The sequence below is a fragment of the Ranitomeya variabilis genome, chromosome 3 (assembly GCF_051348905.1).
Source record: "Ranitomeya variabilis isolate aRanVar5 chromosome 3, aRanVar5.hap1, whole genome shotgun sequence".
Taxonomy (NCBI): Eukaryota; Metazoa; Chordata; class Amphibia; order Anura; family Dendrobatidae; genus Ranitomeya; species Ranitomeya variabilis.
In genome coordinates this window covers 637,966,552-637,991,551 of record NC_135234.1, presented here as the reverse complement: position 1 = coordinate 637,991,551, position 25,000 = coordinate 637,966,552, and the positions used below count along the sequence as shown (strand labels likewise).

General features: G+C 41.0%; 1 protein-coding gene across 2 annotated transcripts in view; it reads left to right on the top strand.

The window, feature by feature from the left end:
* SARNP (SAP domain containing ribonucleoprotein) overlaps positions 1–25,000 on the top strand; it is a 164,134-nt gene that overhangs the window by 53,806 nt on the left and 85,328 nt on the right. For both annotated transcript variants that reach the window (XM_077297587.1, XM_077297586.1), the window contains exons 4-9: positions 5,273–5,340; positions 16,979–17,033; positions 18,420–18,493; positions 18,615–18,643; positions 18,786–18,811; positions 19,471–19,539. In XM_077297587.1, coding sequence (XP_077153702.1) covers positions 5,273–5,340; positions 16,979–17,033; positions 18,420–18,493; positions 18,615–18,643; positions 18,786–18,811; positions 19,471–19,539 — 321 coding nt within the window. The remainder of the gene's footprint in view (positions 1–5,272; positions 5,341–16,978; positions 17,034–18,419; positions 18,494–18,614; positions 18,644–18,785; positions 18,812–19,470; positions 19,540–25,000) is intronic.

Here is a 25,000-nt window from a genome sequence, read left to right as displayed (position 1 = left end):
GTTTATTGTGTCAGTAATACATTTTCTTGATGTTATCCAGCTGGGGGAAAAAACAATTTGAAAATGGCGCCTGCGCAGTAGCAGCTATCGGTGTATATAGCTGTGATCCAATACTGTAGCTGCTACTGCGCATGTACCAGTGGCACCATCTTACTGGAGAAGAAAAAAAAATTCCTCCTCCAAGATTGCGCCGCCGGCACATGCGCAGTAGCAGCTATCGGATGACGGCTATCAATAACAGAAAAGCTGACTGATGCTTCAAGAACTAGTCTGAACAGGTGCATACCAAAAACCTACTAAATATCAAAAATTGTGAAAATGGTTGCACTCAAATGCGTTAAAGCATGTCAATATAAAATACATGAAATGTAAATAGCATAGTGGATTTTGAATATTAGGAAAATTCATAAGAGACGCTTGAGTGCAACCGTTTTTGCAATTTTTGACATTTAGTATTTTTTTGGTATGCACCTGTTCAGACTAGTTCTTGTGGCTTCAGTCAGTTTTTCTGTTATTTTTATGCTTAATTTTCTGACCGAGCATGTCGCCCTTCACCACCCTTTAATTACATCTAATGACATCAGGTTCCGGCCAACCCATAAATGTAGTTCTTTCCGGGAGAGATGTTCACATACACCCATGCATTCTGATATCCGCTTTAGGTAAGTGTTCACACTGGGCAGGGAGGTCAGGGACCCATTAGATTCACGGGGCCACCTTGACGATGGTTGATGGGCTCACATTATTTGGCCGAATTTTGTGCTAAGCGTCTCTTATGATTTTTCCTAATATTCAAAAGCCATTACTCTATTCACATTTCATGTATTTCATATTAACATGTTTTAACGCAATTGAGTGCAACCATTTTCGCAATTTTTTGATCACAGCTAGACCTATAGCTGCTATTGCGCAGGTGCGGCGGGCGCCATTTTCAATATTTTTTTTTTTTCCCGAGCTGGATAACATCTAGAAATTATATTATTGCCACACTAACCATGCGATTATGCTGCAGAGCGGGTGCCACTGCCGCAGAAGCGTTTTTTGTCTCTTTCTTCAGTATGTTAGGTATTCAGTATGCAGACTAGGGGGCAGGTCAGTGAGGGCTCAGTGACCTGTCAGCAGTCTGCGTTATGAATGTCTAATCAGAGCACGACATACACCAGCCCCACCATAGGGCACGAGAATCTCATTAGCTACAAACTGAAAATAAAGATTAAAGAACAACCACAACATGGATTTCATCAATGTAGGTATCATTGTAATTAGTACAACGGCGCCAACCTGACACCATGTGCAGGTTACTGTGCACAATCCTGCTGACGGGTTTCCGTTAAACCTAGTATCTGCAAGTAAACATCGCCATCTGGTGACCAAAGTTGATAAGACTAGAGAAAACCGAGAGTGACAATAGTGAGAAGTGAAGAGTGAAGCATACGTCACCTGAGGGAAAAGATTAGAGGAGATATTGGGTCGGGTGGCAGATGTGGCTCCTTTAGTAATTATAAAAGGCCCAGGAGGGCAGTGAAGTGAAGGAGTTGGCTTCCAAACCTGTAGCCGGACGGATGTGCGGTACAGCGAGCTGGCTTATAGCCTTTGTTATTAGAGGCCAGTTGCGAGTACAGAGATGAGCTGAGGCCAGAGATCAGATCCATGATATCCAGGATAAGTCAGCGATGAAAAGGAGACCCGGCCACAGAGGAAGAACGTTTGTGTGAGCCGAAACTTTCAGTGTAGACGTACGGTACAGAAGGGGACCGGGGCCATGCTTCAGGGAAAGAAGGCGGCCTTTGGGACAAGAATACCGTATACCAAGAAACTCGCCATGAGTGTAGTGATTAGTGTCAAGTTAGGCCACATTCACACGCTCAGTATTTGGTTAGTATTTCACCTCAGTATATGTAAGCCAGAACCAGGAGTGGGTGATAAATACAGAAGTAGTGACTTGTTTCTATTATACTTTTCCTCTGATAGTTCAACTCCTGGTTTTGTCTTACAAATACTGACCAAATATGAAATGTGTGAACGTGGCCAAAAACAAACTCTCCGCTCACACTACCTGTTTATATTGTCTGTGTACAGAATCTCCAGTATGTCTATTCAATGAAGCGTCAAGTTGCACGTTCTGCCTCCTACATATAAGAGCTGACTGGAAATAAAGTCTCACAAGCCGGAGGCAGTAACGATACATTGATGCTGTATAGGGAACACTGAGACTCTGCAGTGAGTCGGGGGCAGCAGCTCATGGATCTATCACTTCTGCCTTTGATTATGTTGGTTGCATTAGGAGAGCTCTATCCGAGTGGACTCTAAATGGCAAACGACCATTCATGTGCACCTGTGTATGAGAAGAACAAAGCTGAACTAAAGTGGCTGCTAAGGTGTTTGACTAAGGGCTCATACTCACTTGCGTGAAATACGGCCGAGTCTTGCATGTTAAAACCCGGCTCTGCCGCCGGCACTCCAGAGCGGAGGGTGCGGCCGCATAGCAATACATGGAGCTGCACGCTCCGCTCCCAAGTGCCGGCGGCAGAGCCGGGTGTTACCATGCGAAACTCGGCCGTATTTTACGCAAGTGAGTATGAGCTCTAAGATGGTGTTCAGTAGATTGCAGTAGCTAGACAGGTTGTCAGACTTGAGGTTATTTAGTTTAGGAAAAAGTCAGCTAAAGGTTGATTTAGTATAAGGCTGTGTGCACACGTAGCAGATTTTTCACGTTTTTTTTCACGGTTTTTCGCTATAAAAAAGCTAAAAAAGTGCGCACAATTAACCTATTTAATAGAACGCAATCCGCATTTTTTGTGCACATGCTGGTTTTTTTTCTGGAATGCGATTTCGCTCAGGAAAACAACGCAGCATGTTCATTAAATTTGCAGAATCGTGAGGATTCCTCACACCTAGGAATGCATTGATCTGGTAACTTCCCGCATGGGGCTATGCCCACCATGCGGGAAGTAAGCAGATCATGTGCGGTTGGTACCCAGGGGGTGGAGGAGAGGCGACTCTCCTCCACGGACTGGGCACCATATATTTGTTTAAAAAAAAATATATATATATTGATATACTTACCTTCTGATTGCCCCGGAGTCTTCCCGCCTCTCAGCGGTGCACGCGGCCGCTTCCGTTCCCATGGATGCTTTGTGTGAAGGACCTGCGATGACGTCGCGGTCACGTGACCGTGACGTCATCACAGGTCCTGCACACAAAGCATCTATAGGAACGGAAGCCGCTGAGGAGATCGGCTGCCTTCGGAAGGTGAGAATAACCATTTTTTTAATTTTTTTTTAAATTATTTTTAACATATCTTTACTATTGATGCAGCATCAATAGTAAAAAGTTGGTCACCCTTTTCAAACACTATGTTTGATAAGTGTGACCAACCTGTCAATCAGTTTTCCAAGCGATGCTACAGATCGCTTGGAAAACGCTAGCATTCTGCAAGCTAATGATACTTTCAAAACGCTAGTTTTTAGCAGGAATAAGCATTCCAATTCCGCCTGCGATATACCCGCGGCAGGAGTTGCAGAATTGCCGCGGAAATTACCGTGGCCATTCTGCGACGTGTGCACTTAGCCTAAATGTGCAAATATATTAATGGACAGAGCAGAGAAATTTCTAAAGATGCTTTTAACCCTATGCCTGTTCCCATCAAAATGGGGCATCACATTTTAGGGGATTCTTTATGGAAAGAGCATTGAGACTATTGAGCTGTCTGCCATATGTGTGATGGTGCTATTCATTAAAGGGGTTGTCCAGGTTTGAAATGAAAGTCTGCATTCACTCTGTGTGATTGAAGCCGCACCTCTGTGACTGAAAGCTGAAGGCCTCTGGGAGGATTGGAGGTCTTTTCCTTCTTGTAGCCGGGCTTCCAGTGCAGTGGTCATAGAGCTTTAGAACGCTATTAAGCTTCAGATTAAATGTTTCCCTTTTAAAGAAAACTCCATATTAACTTCTTTTCCAACATCAGGCAATGACAGCAGTTTAACCCCTTCAAGACCTTAGACATATAGTTACGTCCAAGGTCGCCTTTGCTACAGGCAACTGCAATGAGCTTACAACTTTTACGGTATGTCCGCTGACATGTGCCTCTAACAGCCGTGGGTGGACTCGTGATGCACCCATGACTGTTAACATGTTATATGCCGCTGTCAATCTCTGACAAACGCCACCCATGTCACATGACTGCGGGTCGCTGATGGGTTGGCATGACAACCCGGGGTCTGCAGGAGACACTTGTGGTCGTCATTGCCAGATAGCTATGACATGGCAGGTGATCATTGTAGCTAGACACAGCAGGGCTGCATCCGTGATATGTGTAGCACAGGCGATCGGATGGTCGTCGCTTCTAGTCTCCCACGAAGATTAATGACACTAGTAAAAAGTAAAAAGTTTTTACAAATAAAAAAATATAAAAGTTTAAATCACCTCCCCCGTTTGTTGCCCTATTCAAAATAAAACAAAAAGAAAACAGAATATTTGGTATTGCGGAGTTCAGAATCATCAGATCTATCAATATATAAAAAGAATTAATCCGATCGGTAAACGCCGGAATTCGTTTTTTTTTGTTTTTGTTTTGGTTGCCGCAACATTGCACTAAAATACAATAACGGGTGGTCAAAACATCGTATCTACACCAAATTAGTATCGATAAAAACGTCAGCTCGGCACGTAAAAAATAAGCCCTCACCCAGCCCCAGATCATGAAAAATGGAGACACTACTGGTCTTGGAAAGTGGTGACCTTTTCTTTGTATTAAAAAACAAACAAACAAAACTTTACTTTTTTTTTCACCAGTTAAATAAAAAAGAACCTAGACATGTTTGGTATCTACAAACTCATAATGAACTGGAGAATCATAATGACAGGTCAGTTTTAGCATTTAGTGAACAAAAAACAATTGGAGCAATTGTGGAATTCCACTTTTATTTGCAAATTCACAGAAATTTGAACTTTTTTTTTTTTTCAAGTTATCCAGTACACTATATGGTAAAACCAATAGGGTGGTTCAAAAGTATTACTCGTCCTGCAAAAATCAAGCCCTCACATGGTCATATTGACTGAAAAATAAAAAAGTTATAGCTCTAGAAAAAGGGAAGCAAAAAACGAAGCGGAGTATGCCACTTTTCACTTTATTTAAATCCATTATCCGTTTCCAGAGATGTGGTGCCTTTTTATTTGGTGCTGGTTTTATTGTGTCACAATTGTTTTCTTTTTCCTTTTGCTCTCTTGTTGACCAAACAGTCAAACCATTCTCTTATGATTGTCTTGTTTGCAGGAAGAAGATCAGAAGGCAACTGAAGTTCCGCTTAAGGAGGATGACCCTTCTGACAAACCCGAGGAGAAGTAAGTTATGCCAGAAAGACTCCTTACAGGACATGTTGCCCAAACCTTCTCTGTTTGATGCTAAAATGTCATCTGAGCTGTGCACTGGAGGTAATGAAGCCAATGTGCTTTTTACCTGACATCAGTGTAGCATTTTGTTAAGGATTCCTTTTATCCACATGTAGAGGAGTCTTTAACTCTTGCATATAACTGGAACTTTAGCTTCATATTCTTATTTTGCGAGAAGCAAGTTTAGATCTTGGTAGCGAAGTCCAACTCTATATTTAGTAAAAATGTAAATGAACTGCAGAATATCGGGGTAAACTCTGCCCAGATAAGTGAGCTCTTGAAAGTGAGAGCTGATCAGGCTTGCGGTTTAAATTTGGTCCTTTGCTGAATTCATTCTTGTCCCATATTCGGGTTTATTTATATTGTAACTAATGAATGTTGGTGATACATTGAATTAATGCAAGTGAATTACATTTAGTTCTCAAGGTCTAGGTAAAAAAACAGACAAGTCCAATAACCTATTTCTATTGACTGAGGACAGGCCACATTAGCTGTGACTTTCTTCTGCAACCTGAGCCAGCAGACTGGCATAAAGGCTCAGCCTCTCTACACCCTATGTATATTAGTATACAGATACCATAGGGGTTTAGCACTGTATAACTGGTAGCATAAATCTGACAAACATCATTTTACTTTTCTCTTCAAATTATTTGTATTAATTTTATAGGGAATGGTTACAGTACACACATAGTGAAATATACATAGAAATAGTAGCAAGAAAATTGGGAGGAAAAGGGAAGGGAGAAACAATGCAGATAGGCGGGACATAGGAACATTAATAAGTACATATGCATAACATGTGCTTATACAATATTTGCAGAAAAAAATAACTGTTCAATCAAAAATAAATGGTATAGATTCCCACTATACATATTTTGAGCATGTTTTATTTTTAAGGACTCCTTTATGAGGATATATCGAGGTCCAAATGGTCCATTTCAAGTTGTAACTAGAAAATGGGTTACTTTTGATTGCACGTGTATAGTCAAACATATTATTGTTCATAATTCTGTCTATAACTTCTGTAATTGAGGGAATACATTTGTATCCATTTAGACAGCAAGAGCAGCTTTGTTACCAAGAAAACTTGTATAATCCTAGATCTTACTTTAAGTGGAAGATCATCTATTCCCAGAGATTGGATGGCTAATTGAGGAGTAGGTGGAATATCTACGTTGCAAATTTTATTAATCAACTCAAAAATCTCTGTCCCAAGAAAAAAGATTAACGAACAGTTCCATAGTCAGTGTCAAAGAGTGCCTTTTTGGCTACATTCTCTCCCAACATAATTCAGATTGATTTGGAAATATTCTACATAATTTTACTTTTCTTGTGCTCCCATGAGTTATGTATTTTGTCCACGTAATTAATTACTTGTATTTTTATTTATTTATTTTTTGCCTGGAGACAATCTGTTGTAAAATACCATACAAGTTATGTGTTTAATTGTACAATTCCTGAGTAAATATCCAACTTTCCTCAGTGGGGGGTGTAGACATTTAACTAACTTTACTTCATATCAAAGCATACCATGATCCACCACCAATGCCAGAGATGGATCTAACGGGAAGAGGCATAAGTCCTTTCTATTTCCCACATTTTTGGATTCACTGCTGCCTTTGGCTTAAAGAAACTGCACTTGTGAATCCAACATTATTCTTTCTTGTGCATTAGTTTTTTTTTTTAATAACGCAGCAGATTATGCTTCTTAAATTTGACATTTTTTGATACATGGGGACTACCTGCTGCTTTTCCTCCTCAATGACTAGAAAGTCTCCCTTAAGCATAGGCAAGGGGTCATCAGTCCATGGATGGCTGCTGTTTTCTAGCTCGGTGAATTAGCACAAAGTGTACCAGACAGCCGTGAAAAGCAGCTTCAGACATGACTTTTGCAAGTAGCCTTTCTGCAATGCTGTCTTTTTTATAAACCCTCTGCAACCTTCAGAAGCACAGCGTGCCACATAAGGCTGTTAGAAGACCCAGCTAGCATGCCTCTGCACAGCAGAGAAGAGCCTACCCACCTAGTTCATCAAAAATTGCCCCACTTAAGTGGTGTAACTTGCACCAGAAATGTTGCTCCAGTTCCTGACTAGATTAGCATTTCTGGCGAGCTGCACAACACTGAGTTCATTACGTGCATCTTCTCTTAAAGGGAATCTGTCAAACAGGATCTCATCCCCAAACTATTTGAAAGATCTACACGCACAAATAAAGTCCAGCACGTTACATGGCCAGTCCATTCCTCTATTATTGAGAAATCTGTGTTTGAATTGATAAGCAAATGAGACTGAAGAATTATGGTAGATCTGAAGCCTCTGTCACTACAGCTCTATTCGCCGCTGTCTGACTTCATTCATAGCAAGTGTCAGTCAAGCAGATGGAGGTGGCGCTGGATGTGGAATAGAGCTGGAGTGACAGGATTGAGAAGTGCTTAAGCCTCAGTTGCATATCAATTCAAACACAGATTTCTCGGTAATGGAGGAACGGACTGTGCGGCTAAATGTATTGCTTCTCTTTGCAAGCGGTGGAAATGTACAGTATGGCAGAAGGAATCCTTCTGACAGATTGCCTTTACCCTATATAGTGAAAAAAGCTCTGTGAGCTTCAGAGAGATTCATAAGAACATATTCACCTGATGGAGGACAAAGGCGTGCCCTTTTAACCTTCAGCAGGGTAGTAACCAGTACATACCTTTTTTACTTGCAGTATAGAAAAGATTCACAGAGGGCCATTGTGAAGAAATTTATACTGTGCACTCTGATTTTTTTTAAATTTGTTATGGGATCCTATGGGCGGTATGTGCCTTCCATCAGACTCGTTTGTCTGGAGTGTACTGTGCCAGTGAAAGGCTCGGGCTCCATGTACACAATTGCCATCTGCTACTTCAGATTTATTTATTTTACTCATTTATATAGCGCCATTATTTCCACAGCGCTTTACTTACACTATTGACACTGTCCCCATCAGGGCTCACAATCTAGATTCCCTATCAGTAGGTCTTTGGAGTGTGGAAGGAAACCAGAGAACCCAGAGGAAACCCACACAAACATGGGGAGAACATACAAACTCCTTTCAGATGTTGTCTTTGGTGGATTTTAACCCAGGAGCCCATCGCTGCAAGGCTGCTGTGCTAACCACTGAGCCACCGTGCAGGTGTCTTGATTAATGCCGGTTTCACCTTGGAAATTGGGTCAGACCATTGCTAATGGGTGCAGTGGCTGCCTTTTTAAATTGGATGCATTATTTTGGTCTGTAAAAAAGCGTGCAAGCTGCAATTTGATTTCCTCACACCCATTAGTCCATGTGGAAAATCAACCATATGCACGAACTATAATGGGTCTGTGTGCATCTGAGTACGAGCTCGTTTGAACAGACCCTTCCACATATATATTTATCAAGACTGAAGCTGAATGTGATGTATTTTTGTAGTGTGAATATCTCCATTAACGGAAAGTGTGCACTGAATATTAAGAGCTGGTAATGTCAGGGAAGAATCTCTTCTATCTAATCCACGTCAGTCCATTATGTACGATGCTGTATAAAAGAATAACTCTAAGGGGGTAATACATGTTTTTTAATTCTAGAACTGCTTATGTTTGGAAGTTGGCTTTTTCGATTTGTCCTCAGATAAACTTGTGGCTTAAGCTATAGATCTTTGCCCTGTCTTTCCATGTTGTGTTTGTATGAAAAGGCTTAGCTCCTGCTGCAGGGTACCTACCTAACAATTCTTTTTACCCTTTATTCCTCCTCTTTCATTAAGCCGTTTCCCATGCGGATCACAAAGGATCTTTTCAGATAAACTTTCATCGTAATCTTCTCTGTATTCTGATGTCACTAAGAGAGGATTAGCTGACATGTAAATTCAGGTTTTGTGCTCTTTTTTTCTCTATATCTAGGAGTGAAATACGGCTTTATAATGCACTTTTTATACAGCTAAATGAAGACGTGCATCACGCTATGCATTGTTATGAAGAAATCTGTTAAATAAATATTTCACTGGAGGGGGCCGTGAATCTTCCACAATTTTGAGTGAAATGATATTGAATAGAACCAGCTGAAGAGGCCAATTTACCACACAAGATGGCAATCTCCACAGATGTGCTCCGCTGAGCAGATGCTTCCAGCTGCGGGCCGGCATCTGTGCTGTCACCACTGGGGCTTAGGCGGCCTGTCCGTGCAGAAAAGCCCACTACTCCTTGCCATTGTTTCTCTAGTCCCACTGTTTTCTATCAATTGTAAATCCCCTTTTCTAATGGAAAACTTCCATCTCAAATATTTTTTTTTATGGATGCAGTTTGTACATTTTAACAGTTTGCAGCTATTGTCTCAGTATTTGCTCATTTTCCTACATTAGGCAATGACAGCAGCGAAATACAGAGCAACTTAAAGAGGACCTGTTAATGGAGCAGAAGTGGCCAGTGTTTGCTCTTAATTTACTCCCTTTTTTTTTTTTTTATTTGCCGTATGTTTTCCAAATCTTTTCTATTCTCTTTTCTAAGGGGTTGTTGCTCACCAGAAATTATGCAGAGCAGCTCAAAGACATGCCTCCAGTGAATCCTGTGAGGCATCCCCCTGGTAAAGACTTTAAAGGGGTTGTCCACTACTTGGACAACCCCTTCTCAATTCTTATGTTCTCCCTGTTTAAAATAACACTAAGGCTATGTTTTGACGGTCTGGAAGCTCTGCTCTTTGGATGCAGCGGATACCCCGCTCCACCCAAAGCGCCGACCCTGTTGTACGCGCGGTGATTCCGGATGTGTTCATTGAATCACCGCATCGTATTCATAGACCGGGTTATTTATCTTGCGGAGATGGAGCGTTCTACTGAATAGACTGTTAGCTGCTTTTTTCTTGCCATAATAAAAATTCTAAGTAAAGAAAAACGAGTGGCCATCATTACTTTAAGAAATGAAGGTCAGTCAGTCCGAAAAATTGGGATAACTTTGAAAGTGTCCCCAAGTGCAGTGGCAAAAACCATCAAGCGCTACAAAGAAACTGGCTCACATGAGGACCGCCCCAGGAAAGGAAGACCAAGAGTCACCTCTGCTTCTGAGGATAAGTTTATCTGAGTCACCAGCCTCAGAAATCGCAGGTTAACAGCATCTCAGATTAGAGACCAGGTCAATGCCACACAGAGTTCTAGCAGCAGACACATCTCTACAACAACTGTTAAGAGGAGACTTTGTGCAGCAGGCCTTCTTGGTAAAATAGCTGCTAGGAAACCACTGCTAAGGACAGGCAACAAGCAGAAGACTTGTTTGGGCTAAAGAACACAAGGAATGGACATTAGACCAGTGGAAATCTGTGCTTTGGTCTGAAGAGTCCAAATTTGAGATCATTGGTTCCAACCACCGTGTCTTTGTGCGACACAGAAACAGTGAACGGATCCGTGAAGCATGGAGGGGGAGGTGTGATGGTGTGGGGGTGCTTTGCTGGTGACACCGTTGGGGATGTATTCAAAATTGAAGGCATACTGAACCAGCATGGCTACCACCACATCTTGCAGCGGCATGCTATTCCATCCGGTTTGCGTTTAGTTGGACCATCGTTTATTTTTCATCAGGACAATGACCCCAAACACACCTCCAGGCTGTGTAAGGGCTATTTGACCAAGAAGGAGAGTGATGGGATGCTACACCTGATGACCTGGCCTCCACAGTCACCAGACCTGAACCCAATCGAGATGGTTTGGTGTGATCTGGACCGCAGAGTGAAGGCAAAAGGGCCAACAAGTGCTAAGCATCTCTGGGAACGCCTTCAAGATTGTTGGAAGAGCATTTCCGGTGACTACCTCTTGAAGCTCATCAAGAGAATGCCAAGAGTGTGCAAAGCAGTCATCAAAGCAAAAGGTGGCTACTTTGAAGAACCTAGAATATAAGACATAATTTCAGTTGTTTCACACTTTTTTGTTAAGTATATAATTCCACATGTGTTAATTCATAGTTTTGATGCTTTCAGTGTGAATGTACAATTTTCATAGTCATGAAAATACAGAAAAATCTTTGAATGAGAAGGTGTGTCCAAACTTTTGTTCTGTACTGTACATGTAACAAACTAATTAAAAACTACCGTGAAGCCTCCGTAAGGCCATGTGCACACGTTCAGTTTTTTCGCTATGAAAACCCGAAAAAAACGCTAACATATGCCTCCCATTATTTTCAGGGTATTCCGCATTTTTTGTGCAAATGTTGCATTTCTTTCCGCGAAAAAAATCGCATCGCGGAAAAAAAAGCAACATGTTCATTAAATTTGCGGGGTTCCGCACACCTAGGAATGCATTGATCTGCTTACTTCCCGCATGGGGCTGTGCACACCATGCGGGAAGTAAGCAGATTATGTGCGGTTGGTACCCAGGGTGGAGGAGAGGAGACTCCTCCACGGACTGGGCACCATATAATTGGTAAAAAAAATAAAATAAAATAAAAAATAGTGATATACTCACCTTCAATGGCCCCCGGAGTGTTCCCGCCTCTCAGGTGCATGCTGCCGCTTTGGTTCCTATAGCTGGTGTGTAGTGAAGGACCTGCGATGACGTCGCGGTCTTGTGATTGGTCGCGAGACCGGTCATGTGACCGCTCACGTGACCGCGACGTCATCGAAGGTCCTGCACACATACATCATCTATAGGAACGGACGCCGCTGAGGAGATCGGCTGTCTGCAGGTGAGTATAACCATTTTTTTTAATTTTTTTTTATTACTTTTAAACATTCTATCTTTTACTATTGATGCTGCATCTATAGTAAAAAGTTGGTCACACTTGTCAAACACTATGTTTGACAAGTGTGACCAACCTGTCAGTCAGTTTTCCAAGCGATGCTACAGATCGCTTGGAAAACTTTAGCATTCTGCAAGCTAATTTCGCTTGCAAAATGCTAAAAAAAACGTGAAAAAAAAAATGGAAAAAACGCAAAAAAAAAAAATGCGGATTTCTTGCGGAAAATTTCCGGTTTTCTTCAGGAAATTTCTGCAAGAAATCCTGACGTGTGCACATACCCTTAGAGAAACGAGGGAAAGAAAATCTAGTGAGACAGTTATTCTTGCAGGCACAGGGCAAATTATAACATGTTATTCACAACGCAGTAAATCATAATGTGTGTGTGTGTGTGTATATATATATATATATATATATATATATATATATATATATATATATATATATATATATATATATATATATATATATATATATATATATATAATCTCTATATCCCAAGAGAGATATGGAAACATTAAAATGAAGGAATACAATGGTGAAAAACACATCCCATCTAATAGGAGAAACAGACCTTTTTATTTAACCTCAATGGAACTTTTTTTTTTTTTTAAATCTAGTACGCCTCCCTACTGAACAATTGCAGCGATGATTACCACCTCGAATTGGAGGGTTCACTCTTTTATTCCCTTGTAAAATTAAATGGCAGATACACTATATATTATAAATCAATGTATCAATTGTAATACAACTCTTGTTATCTATTTTGGCATCCTGCAATATTAGCAGGTTACAATATATGGGGTATACTACTGGACCCCTTAAAATCAAAATTAGATATTATTTATCCGACTTTGGCAGCGTATTCGTAAGGTATCTGCCATTTCATTTACCGTAATTTTACATCGATGCATTGAAAATCCTGAGAGAAATTTATGAATCTATGTAAAATTACGGTAAATGAAATGGCAGATACCTTACGCGTTTGCTGCCAAAGTCGGATAAATAACGTCTAATTTTGATTTTAAGGGGTCCAGTAGTATACCCCATATATTGTAACCTGCTAATATTGCAGGATGCCAAATATATAACAAGACTTGTATTACAATTGATACATTGATTTATTTATTTTTTTAAATCAGATACATTATTATTAATATTAAGATACATTGATTTATAATATATAGTGTATCTGCCATTTAATTTTACATCGATTCAGAAGTCTGATCCCTCAGGATTTTCCACGCAAGGGATTAAGAGTGAACCCTCCATCTCGAGGTGGTAATCATCGCAGCAATTGTTCAATAGGAAGGTGTACTTGATTGTTAGAATGGATCCCAGAGTTCCTTTAGGGCTAAATAGAAAACTAGGTCTGTTTCTGCACTATTAGATGGGATGTGTTTTTCACCATTGTATTCTTTATTTTTAGTTATATGTTTCCATATCTCTCTTGGGTCATATATAAAAGCTCATGGTTCTCTAATAATCTTATTCTACATTAGAATTTCTCTATATTAGTGTTCACTTCGTTGTGAATAACGTTATATTTTGCCCTGATTTTTTTATTTTTTTCCCTATTTTCTCTTATGGAGGCTTCATGGTCGTTTTTAATTGGTTTGTTACATGTATTTATGTGTTACTTGGGGAAACTCTAGCTATGCTCCGATTAAGTGTTCGTTTTGGACTTGAAACGGGTCAGAATTGCTTTCCATGTGCTGGATGATTTTAACTTTATTTCTGAAATGAAAGGTGTTTTTACTTATTTTTCCATCCACCTGAGAGTGCCGGATTTCCTCCATTTTGTTTCTGCACAGAAGTTCAGGTATACATCTGTGCAGCAGAGAATAGAACAATTGGCACCTTACAGAGGAAACTACCAAATATATCAACAAGAGTTTAAAGGAATCCGGCACCAGATTTGACCCCTAATCTGAGAATAGCAAAATGTACAGACGGAAACCCAGTTTCCAACAATTTGTCACTTACTCGGCTGCTTGCTATGGTTTTGAAAAAAATGCTGTTTGGTCATCATAAGATTATCATTAGGGGACTAGTAAATATGCTGCCAGGTAGTCAAGCATATTCATGAGCCATGTATAACCCAGCCCGTCCACTGATTGGCAGCTTTCTGCCTATTCATTGTGTATACAGAAAGTGGTGTGGATGGGGTTATATAGCTCTCGGCATTCAGAAAACTGGTGGATCTGCAAGGCATAAAACGGAGATTTTGTAAAAACTGCTTCAAGAAGCCCAAATAACTGACACATCGCTGGAATCAGGGTCTCTGCCCCTGCATCACGCTTATCAGATAGTGTAGCAGAAACTAGATAACCGTCCCCCTCTAATGATCAAATGCTCACTTTAATTTACGACTATATAAGCATTTTGATATGGATCTTTATAGAGCCTGGACCTCCATCAGGTCTAAAGGCCACCATACAAATTAGATCGCTGACAGGCAAACAGTGGTTTGGCCTTTGTTTCGATCAGCAGCCACCTCGGCCATCTTCCCATACACAGGAGTGCTCGTTCAGCAGAGCGCTCCTGCGTGCTCTTTGAGAAAGCCGCTGGCTGACTTGTCTGGTGACAGGACCTCTCTGGGAAACAATACGATCACCTAGGACCGGACCCACATACGATGGCTTCCGGGCCTTGCACCTTAGCGTGGTTACTACACATTGTGCAGTCGCAGCTCTCCACACCCATTGTGAGATCAAGACCAAAAATTACGGTAATTAACCACATAAAAAATTGCTCCTTTGCACTGCTATCAACATTTATTCTTTTTCCCCATTACGAAGACTGAGGCATAAACCTACCTGCATGGAGCTACCCTTGGTAATTGTGAGCACAGAGCTGCGTTCGGCAATTCCACATGTCCTACATGTATATACTTTAGATTAGGCCACTAATGCCCTACTAGTAACTAAAGGTCATGCTCCTGGGCGAGAAACGATTGAATCGACAGACCTGCGGTATATCCTCTCCAGTCTCACTAAAATAGATGCTCATTCATTGTAAAATGAATCCTGTCACTTAAACGAAATCCATAGAACAATTTTCCAACAGTTCTATGTATGCAGAACATATATTTCCATCCTGGCTACAATTGGCTACAGCAAACACATGCTTTACTCTGCTGTAATTGGGTTCACTTTTTTTTTTTTTTTTTTTTAATGTTTGAGATGAAATGTTTTCTGATATTACAAAGTTACAGCTGCTCTTCTTTTCTAACAGAGCACTAGATGTATTCATAGGCTTTTATGGATTGCCCGTACAATTCCTAGGTGAGCCTGGGTTTTGCTTTTCTTTCCTATCTCCAGCAGGTGGCAGTATTTCCTCACTCTTTGTAATGAGCAGCCCTCACTAAAACTCTGTACCTCCATTATCTGCACGTTCTTCAATTCAGCCCTTCAGAGATGAAAGAACCTGGACCTTTAATGCAGCTGTGTGCATATAATGTGGTTGTAATAGGGATCTGATATTAAAATCAATAGCCCAAAAAGTCTCTGTCCCCTCAGTCTCATGTAGCATTTGCTTCCATGGAAAGGTAAAATGTTGTTGCTCCATGCGCTTAGCATTTTTAGGGGCTTGTCTATAACCGTGCCGCTGCTTTCCTGTCAACTAACTTCACTTAATCAGTGTCCCTTTTCTGGTGCGTTTCTTATTATTTCCATTAGGTTGATGTTGGAAAATAATGATTAAAAAAAACAGCATGTTTTTGATAATATTGAATATGTTAATCAAGTTTTTAGATCTTTCAGATACTAGGCTTGTATGGCGGAGTGATGGGAGCTGTGGCATTATCACTCTACGGGCAATGACACTTCCCGCTTTCTGCAGGTGACATTAAGTTCAGAAAGTGACGGACAACACATCTTTCTATATAAGCAGGTCTTAAAAAGGGCATACATGGTGGTCTCATTGCCAAGTTGTTTGGAGTGGCCTAATGTTACATAAACCAGGGATGTAAAGAAAATTGCATGTTTACGCCTTTTGATGAGCCCTAAAACATCCAGCAAGGATTGCCTTCTCTGGGGTGTGTGGAATGGCACGTCCTGTCCTCTGACCCCACTGTGCTTCCTGTGAAAGCTGTTAAACCTTTTACTGCCCTATGGGAAAGCCTCTTCCAGGATTTGGGAACAAAAGCATGGCATCGCTCCCCCTGAGCGAGCACCTCTGTCTTTATGGGGCTCTTAAGATCCACACTTTATGGGAGAAGGCTTTTTTTAAGGCCTGACACCACTTGACTTTCTTTTCCCTTTAAAGCCTGGGAACTTCCTAGAAGGAAAAAAACGATCTTGTGCCATCGCCATTGGGACAAGTGTGACGCTTTCATCCCTGGACTATAAATAGAGTTATTGCCCATTAAACATGTTTCCTCTGGGAAACACAATGCGGCTTCCCTATGAAAACTAGTAAGAAAGTGAAAAGGATGATTATCCACAACGAACAACCAGATCACTGCTTTCATCTTAAGAACAGGTGGAATGTAAATGCTCCTAGCACCCCTCAAAACTTAGGAGGATGATCCTTATTAAACGTATGTATGTACCGTACATACCTAATGGCTTCATAGTCATTTGTTTAGTCTGTGTCTTGTACCCCCTCTTAACATCAGATACGCAGGAAACTGTTTGCTTTTCCAAGAAATTGAGGACATTAGTGTGTGAGATGAATATTCCAACCATTAATGTCAGTACGACGTATATGTACAATCTGCGTCATGCGATTGGAAAGCCACGTGCTAGTCTTATAGTGATGACTTCCTTAGGAGCTACTGCACTTACCTTGTATTTCTGCTCATTTTCATACATCTTATACTGATGTACAAAGTGATCTATAAATCACAATGCTAATGTCCTTTTTTTTCACAGAATAGAAGCCGAGAAGAAGTTGGTGAAAATTACTAGTTCCGTTTCTCAAGCTGATGTAAGAAATCTTTAATATCATTCCTATACTGTCCAGAACATTGTTTCTCACTTTCTGATATTAGAAGGCTTTATAGTTAATTTATTGTATAGCCTTGTGGTTTCTTTTTTTTTTCATCTTGGTGATTAATATGCTCTTGATACATTGAACAATTTGCATTTTACTTTGTTTGGTCTGCGTCCCATTTTATTCCTGTCAGTGGGTCATTGACTTCTCTTGTTTCCTTCTTTTATTCAAAAAGGCTAAAACTTAAAGGCGTTTTCCAGCGGGACAAGAATGTTTGGCTTCATTGTATATGATACAGTATAAAACGGCAATTACTAATATACTGATGTTCTGGTTTCTGCTGTCATGGCTGCCCCGCTTCAGCATTGTCTTTTACACCGGAGGGCGGATTGCGGTATCGGCACATGACCAGTGATGCACATGTAATAAGACAGTCTGCCGCCATGTGCTTTTAAAGTGAACCTGTCGCCATAAAAATGCAGTCCGGTCTGCAGGCAGAATGTTATAAAGTCGGGAGCTGAGTAGATTGATATATAGTTTTGTGATAAAAGATTCAGGATAACCTGTGCTTTAATCCTCTGCTCTTTCATGGCTGTTTAGTCCAGTCAGCAGTCCTTTCAGTGACTGACCGCTTTCCTGGTATAAATGCGCATACAGAGATGGCTGTCAGTCACTGATAGAACCGCCCACCGGACCATAAATCCTGGAAAGCTCGAGGATTATATAATTAAAACACAGGGTTATACAAAGCTATATTAATCTCCTCTGCTCCCCTAATGTAAAACACAGTGCCCACAGATTGGACTGCATTTTCAAGATGACAGATTCCCTTTAATTTGAAGAAATAAAGTTGGAAAGTTTTTAACCATACCTTGCAGGCTGATATCTTTCCCTGTCTTGCACTGTTTCTGGCTCTGAAAGCTGCTGTGCAACCATCCAACGCCGGATGAGGTGATGAATTTCCATATTTTGCTTTGGGTTCTAATGGTGAAACGTTTCTCCCTGTGGAGAGTAAGGAGATTTATAGGCCATGCAGTGCTTCTCTGAGAAATTAAATAGGCAAATTGTCTCTGCCCATGTCATGTGGCAAGACTCATTAAAGGGTTGACATTTAGGATTACTTCTTCCAATAGGTGGCACTAGAGTTCCAGCCACCTTCCTCTCTAAGGGGGAAGTAGCATATTTTACTTTTAACGAAAACCTTTATTTTGCTGTTGTATGATTAATCCTTGTCATACTTTTCCTTGTTTCCATTCACATTATTCGGTAAATTTGTTTAGTTTCCCCTGTGCGGGGTATTGTGGAGATTGTTGCCATACTGTGCTTATAATGCAACAAATGCAGTTTGAAACATAATATATTTTTTTATGTCTCTTACAGAAGCTTCAAAAAAGAGCTGAGAGGTTCAGTGTTCCTGCCAGTGCAGACAGTAAGAAGGCAGCTCGGGCCATGCGGTAAATAGTTTTTTTTTTTCTGTTTGGAATTTATTTTTCCATAAGTTGAAGGATATTAAGCTGAAGACTCAACATTGCACGAATTTCAACTTTGTCATTTTTTTTTATATTCTATTTTAAGGTTTGGCCTTACAGCTACTGAGCAGACAGGTGGGTGATTTGCAACAGGCTTTTAGTACCATGGTCATAAGTAAGGAAGAAAATTGTATAAGAATATATACCCTTATAGAAATTTGTCGGAATATTTCATATTTTTGCTAATTTTGCTAACTTTATCCATGGTTCCTTTTAGGTCAGATCACAGGCGCAAAAACCACGGTAGGCTTCAGTTTTCAAAATGATTTTTTTTTTTTTTTAAAGAAAAATTTGGTAACATTGCTAGGAGTCAATGTATTTATTTTGTCTCCCCTTAGTTTGTAGTGATGTTGGTGTTTGGCTATGTGCACATGTTGTGGATTTGCCTGCGGATCTGCAGCGGATTGGATGCTGCGGATTCGCAGCAGTTTTCCATCTGGTTTATGCTGCGGAAAATTCAGCGCAAAAACGCAGCGGTTTATTTTCCGCAGCATGTCAACTCTGTGTGGATTCCGCAGCGTTTTACACCTGTTCCTCAATAGGAATACGCAGGTGTAAAACAGCAGGTGAAATCCGCACAAAAAACGCTGGAAATCCGCGGAATATTCACAAAATGCAGTGTGTTTTACCTGCAGATTTTTCAAAAACTGAGCAGAGAAATCTGCAACGTGGGCACATAGCTTTAGTCATTTCTGCTGATGTCATGTCACACTTGTGTCAGAAGATGAAATTGTGGAGTGTAAAATCGTACAAGTACTACATGTCTCACACTCGCATTAGTGTAGAAATCAAAGTATTTACTGCAAGGTTTTAAATTCCAAGTGCTTTTTTTACTATTTGCTTTTCTTTCTGAAAGCCACACTGCTTTGTATCTGGCATAATGTATAGGTCATTTCATCTAGGTAAACTTGGATAAGCTGAAAGAAAGAGCTCAGAGATTTGGTCTCAGTGTTTCCCCTGTCACAAAGAAGGTAAGTCCTCTAAAAGGACCTGTAAAAGGTTTGGCTCGCATTAATCAGCTCTGCAGGCTTTAGTGAAATATGGTGTAACTAAGAATATTTGCACAATATTGTTCATTTATATAGTATTCGTGAAGCAAGATGCTATTTGACAACTGTACATGACTGTTACAAAATTTTCCATCGACTTTACTTTATTATTCCTGCCTTTACTGGAAGGGTTTTTGTGACCTGCACAGTCTAGTACTGCACTCCTTGTACCTCTGCCGTACGATGGTAAACCATATTGTTACACAGAATGGAAGGGGAACTAAAGGGCATTTACAACATAATGGCACCATAGCATTCCAATTTTATGTAGCATAAAATAACTTCATGTAAGCATTCTGGATACTTTGTTTCTTCAGTGAAGGGTTTCTTTTTTTTTTATTTAATCATAGTCCTTGGCTTTGAGCAATGCCTTGTGATGGGTGTGTATATCTGACCCTCGCAGGTGTGCGCGCATCTGTCACGCATTCATCCGACCGCCAACTCCAAACAATTCCACCTCGAGCAAAGTAAACTTCGCACTCAAGTGTTAGCCTGCAATAAGCCGCATTTATGAGGGGCCTTAACGGCCTTTGTCCTGCAGTGTGTATGGCATATTCACACCTCCTTGTTGGAAAGGCTATTGCTGCTTTTTAATAAATGTAAGAAAGCCTTCCCCCTTTTATTTAGGGCTTCTTTTGGCGACCTTCTATATACTTACAAATTAACTGAGTATTTCGAATAGTCTATTTTTTCAGAGGGTCTTGCTCAAGTGTATTTATATGGACTTGATTGTTCATATAAATCTTTTTAGCAAATAATTTGTGTATTTTTAGACTAACATAATACATGTGACCTATAATAAAAATGTTCATGTAGCTATCCTCACAAGACTGTTTTGGCTGTGTTTTCCTGTTAATCAGATAGCTACATTGAGAACGGGATAATAATGGTTTTAAGAATTTTCAAAGAGTACACCCCATGTACCAACTAAGGTGCCCAAGCACATTATTGGAAAGTCAACCAAACCCGAAGATTTCAGAGAAAAACCAGCTGACTATCTGATGTATATGGAGGGTCTCTTAACCACAAGAAATGATGTTGGTGGGCAACGTTTGGGATTTCAAAACCTGATCCTTTTTGTTTTCAGGGGAGATAAGCCACTGCAGTAGAGGCACCTGTTAGCTTCTTTCTCCTCTCTCCCAACTGACAATACATGAACTCTCGGCCATACTCTCGTGTGTATGTATAGGAGTCGGGAGAGATGGCAGTGTGTCATGCAATGCTTGGCCGACCGCTGTCTCGTTTATGGCCAGCTCAACACTTTCATAATGTTTGGCTTGCCCTCCTTTCTCTTAACAAACTTTTCCCTTCTTATATGGGCCCATATTGTTCCATTGCATCATTTTTATATAAAGAAAAAAAATCATTATCTAATGTGGTATTTCCAGACTATAATAATAAAGATTGCAGCTTCTTGTGGGATAACAAAACATAAAAGCCATTTAAATCTCTCATCACTTTAGCATCACCAGTCTAGTAGATCCTGTTGGTCTGTGATTACACTACAGGGGTGATAATGTGCCAAACTGGAACCTGATTTCTTCATCAAATGATTGGGTGCAATGGTCACGTCTGATATATGTCTGTTAAGGGCAGCGACAGGGAAATATTGTAAGAAAGCCAAAGCATTGTGGGAATATTCTGGTCTGCAGACAGGATTACTGAGACACCGGGAAAGGTCAGAGAGGCCCTGCGCACTGCAGTACTTTGCTCTACCCTCAACAGGACAGACAAAGTACGCCTGCGCTGGAGCCGCAGCGTGAAGACAAGAAGAGAACGTCATCGTAAGAAGATGGGAGGCCCCGGACTGGACCGCGACGCCCATCGGACCGGACCGCCCCCCAGGTGAGTATAATATAACCTCTTTTTCTTATCTTTCCGAATACATCGGGGGCTTATCTACAGCATTCCAGAATGCTGTAGATAAGCCCCTGATGTCGGTGGGCTTAGCTCATCTTTGATTTTGGGGGTGACAGGTTCCCTTTAATAATGCATGTACAGAAGATTAGATTACAATGAAAACTCCTTGACAACCCAGGGTATATTTTACATGCATACATGAGCACTGCAGGAAGGTACTATGAAAACTAATGGAGTAAAACTTAAAAATAGTCGGCGTAATAAGGTAAGTAGTAAGCCCTCTATCCAAGACTAAAGTTTATACACAAGTCACCTTGCACTGAAGATAGGTGTCACGGGTGTGTCACAGGCTGCAGACAGAATAAAGCAGCTCATGCGATTATATACAACGTTTCGGCTCCACCGGAGCCTTTATCACGTAATCGCTTATCTCAATAAGTGGAAAGCATGCGGAGGAGTGAGAGGAAAAAGTTCCAGTGACACTAGTTGTAATATATGCGTCTGTATGCTGCTGGTAGTGGCCAGGTGAGGTCACTCTGCTGGTGTAGCTGGGGTGTACACGCCGAATACAAGCAAGGCGCGGGAGCGCCGCTTACCCCAGCTACACCAGCAGAGTGACCTCACCTGGCCACTACCAGCAGCATACAGACGCGTATATTACAACTAGTGTCACTGGAACTTTTTCCTCTCACTCCTCCGCATGCTTTCCACTTATTGAGATAAGCGATTACGTGATAAAGGCTCCGGTGGAGCCGAAACGTTGTATATAATCGCATGAGCTGCTTTATTCTGTTATGCTCTCAGATTTAGAATAAATCCACATGTTATTTGCACGTTACGCATAATTCATTTTCGAGTGTGCGGTGAATTAGATTTTATTTACCGTCTGGGACTGATTGTCCCTTTACACCGGCACCTCACTCCTCTATTGACTGAGTGCACGCCAAAACTCTACTTTAACAGGCTGCAGACAGTCGTACTGCATCTAGCTGCAGAAGGTCTCAGCAGTTGGCTTTGCAGACTCCTTCATAGTCCTTGTGACTTTAGGACCCAGTGACAACTTCTGGCTCTAGTTGACACACCTGGACTGGGGTGGATATAACTCCCAGCTTGCTGCTGGAAATTGCAGTTGATATTTTTATTTCCAATTCCCTGTTGTGGCTTGGAGCTATTGCAGTCGGCCATCTTCCTCCTTGGTGTTTCTGGAGGACACCTGTGTTTCCCTCTGTGTCTACTGAAGCTAAGTGTTCCCCCTTGTTTGTGTATCCCATCTGTCTTTAGTGGTAATGGGGATTGACTAGCTCTTATCCTGTCCTTCCCGATGCAGGGCTTATCGCCAGGGTCAGGCAGGGATTAGGTATCCTGCTCGGCAATAGGTGCAGAACCTATATAGGGACGATAGGGCAGACAGGGTGACGTTAGATCTGTCTAGGGGTCTCCACTCCCCGTTCCCTAGTGTTTGGTTCCCTTAACCCTTCGTGTTGCACTTAGCCTTTCCTACACTGTGCGTGACAGTAGGGTAATGATAGCCAAATAGTCAGAAATATAAAATGGGAGTCAGAATATCCACCCAGACCCTGTGGTGGTGAAACACACAGGCCCACATTTCACTTGAACGATGACTGGAAAAAGGATTAATGCTGAAAATTCTTGAAGTGTCAGTGTTCCCCAACAGCCAATAAAGTGATGGCATTAATTATATAAATCTCTTATTTATATCATTAATTCCATCACTCCATTGGCTGTTGAGGAACACTGCCACTTCAAGAATCATCAGGTTGCACAATTTGCTACATATTTTTCCCATGTTTATTCAAGGAGAAATGTGCGTCTGTGTGTTTCACCACCACAGGGTCTGTATGAATATTCTGGTATAGAAAATGTTCAGCACAGCCTAGAAAGGGAGGTGCACAGTCATAGGTTCCCAAACCTTGATAAGTAGAATATAAACGACTAGCACACTCCAGAGATGTGAAGCAATAAACAGGGGGGGTTTGTTTAATATACATACAGTAGTCACAACAAACGTTTCGGTCTGCACTGGACCTTCATCAGTGTGCTAAATATAGTGAAATACTTGGTAGAACCCCGGTAGTAAATTACTTAGTTTGCATCCACATAGAACGAGCTTAAATGGGAATTATATGCCCGTGTTGGGCACTTTAACAAGTACTTGCGATGGATACCGCGTAATGTCCAGGCTCCTTTTCTCCCGTGAGTCGGACTGACCCGCTGCCCAACACGGGCATATAATTCCCATTTAAGCTCGTTCTATGTGGATGCAAACTAATTTACTACCGGGGTTCTACCAAGTATTTCACTATATTTAGCACACTGATGAAGGTCCAGTGCAGACCGAAACGATTGTTGTGACTACTGTATGTATATTAAACAAACCCCCCCTGTTTTTTGCATCACATCTCTGGAGTGTTGTAGTCGTTTATATTCTACTTGTATGGATATTCTGACACTTTTTTTATGGTTCTGTTTTGCCATCATTGCCCTGACTATCTTCAGTGCTAGGTGACTTGTGTATACGGTTTAGTATCTGATAGCGGCGGCTTACTACTTACAAATATCCAGCTTGCTGCTTTGTAAGGCAAGTTTTACCCCACTAGTTTCCATTAGTACCTTTCTGCAGTATGGATCCACGCACATAACAATACCCTGGGTGGTCAGGAGGAGTTAGTATTGTAATCTAATCTTCTGGGCATGCATTATTAATCCTATAATAACCCTTTACTGGTTTACTTTGTGTAATTCTTCTAATTTTATGTAATCTTATTCATTAATAAGATCAATTGGGATATATTTTTGTTATCCAGATTGTTCTTTTTTTATAGTATAATAGTCCTGATTTGGACATGGTAGCCATTGGCTGTCTCCCATAGATGCTTGGAGACCTAGAAGTTTAGAGAAAAGTCCAACTCGGCAATAGTGTCCAGTCCGGTCTGTGGTACAAATCGTTTCTGCCAAAACATCAGGAGTATTGAAGAAAGGAGAGAATGTCAGCTGCACGGATATAAAACCTTTTATCAGTGCATATCTAGAATCCAGAAACATCTACCCTATATTGGCTTGGAAAATGTGAAACATCAATGCTTCATAACTAAAGGTGCGTCAGTGTTTCGCATTTTCCAAGCTAATATGGATGTTACAAAATATCAATAAAAAAATATGCAGGGGCCAAAGGCCCAGTCAGCTCACCAACAGGCCACAGGAGCACGTGAACCCGTCCTGACCCAGACGTAGCAACAGCTGAAGACATAAGAAATGTGAAGATTGTTCCAGCTCCTTTCCGATTAAAAATCCTTTATTGATCCATATCCTTAAAAATCATCCCTGCACAAAAGGGAATGTGAACAGCGACAAAAACCTGCTAATAGCTACGCATTTCGATCTAAAAGATCTTCATCGTGGCTTTTGTGCAGCGATGATTTTTAAGGATACTGATCAATAAAGGATTTTTAATCGGAAAGGAGCTGGAACAATCTTCACATTTCTAATATGGATGTTACCTGGA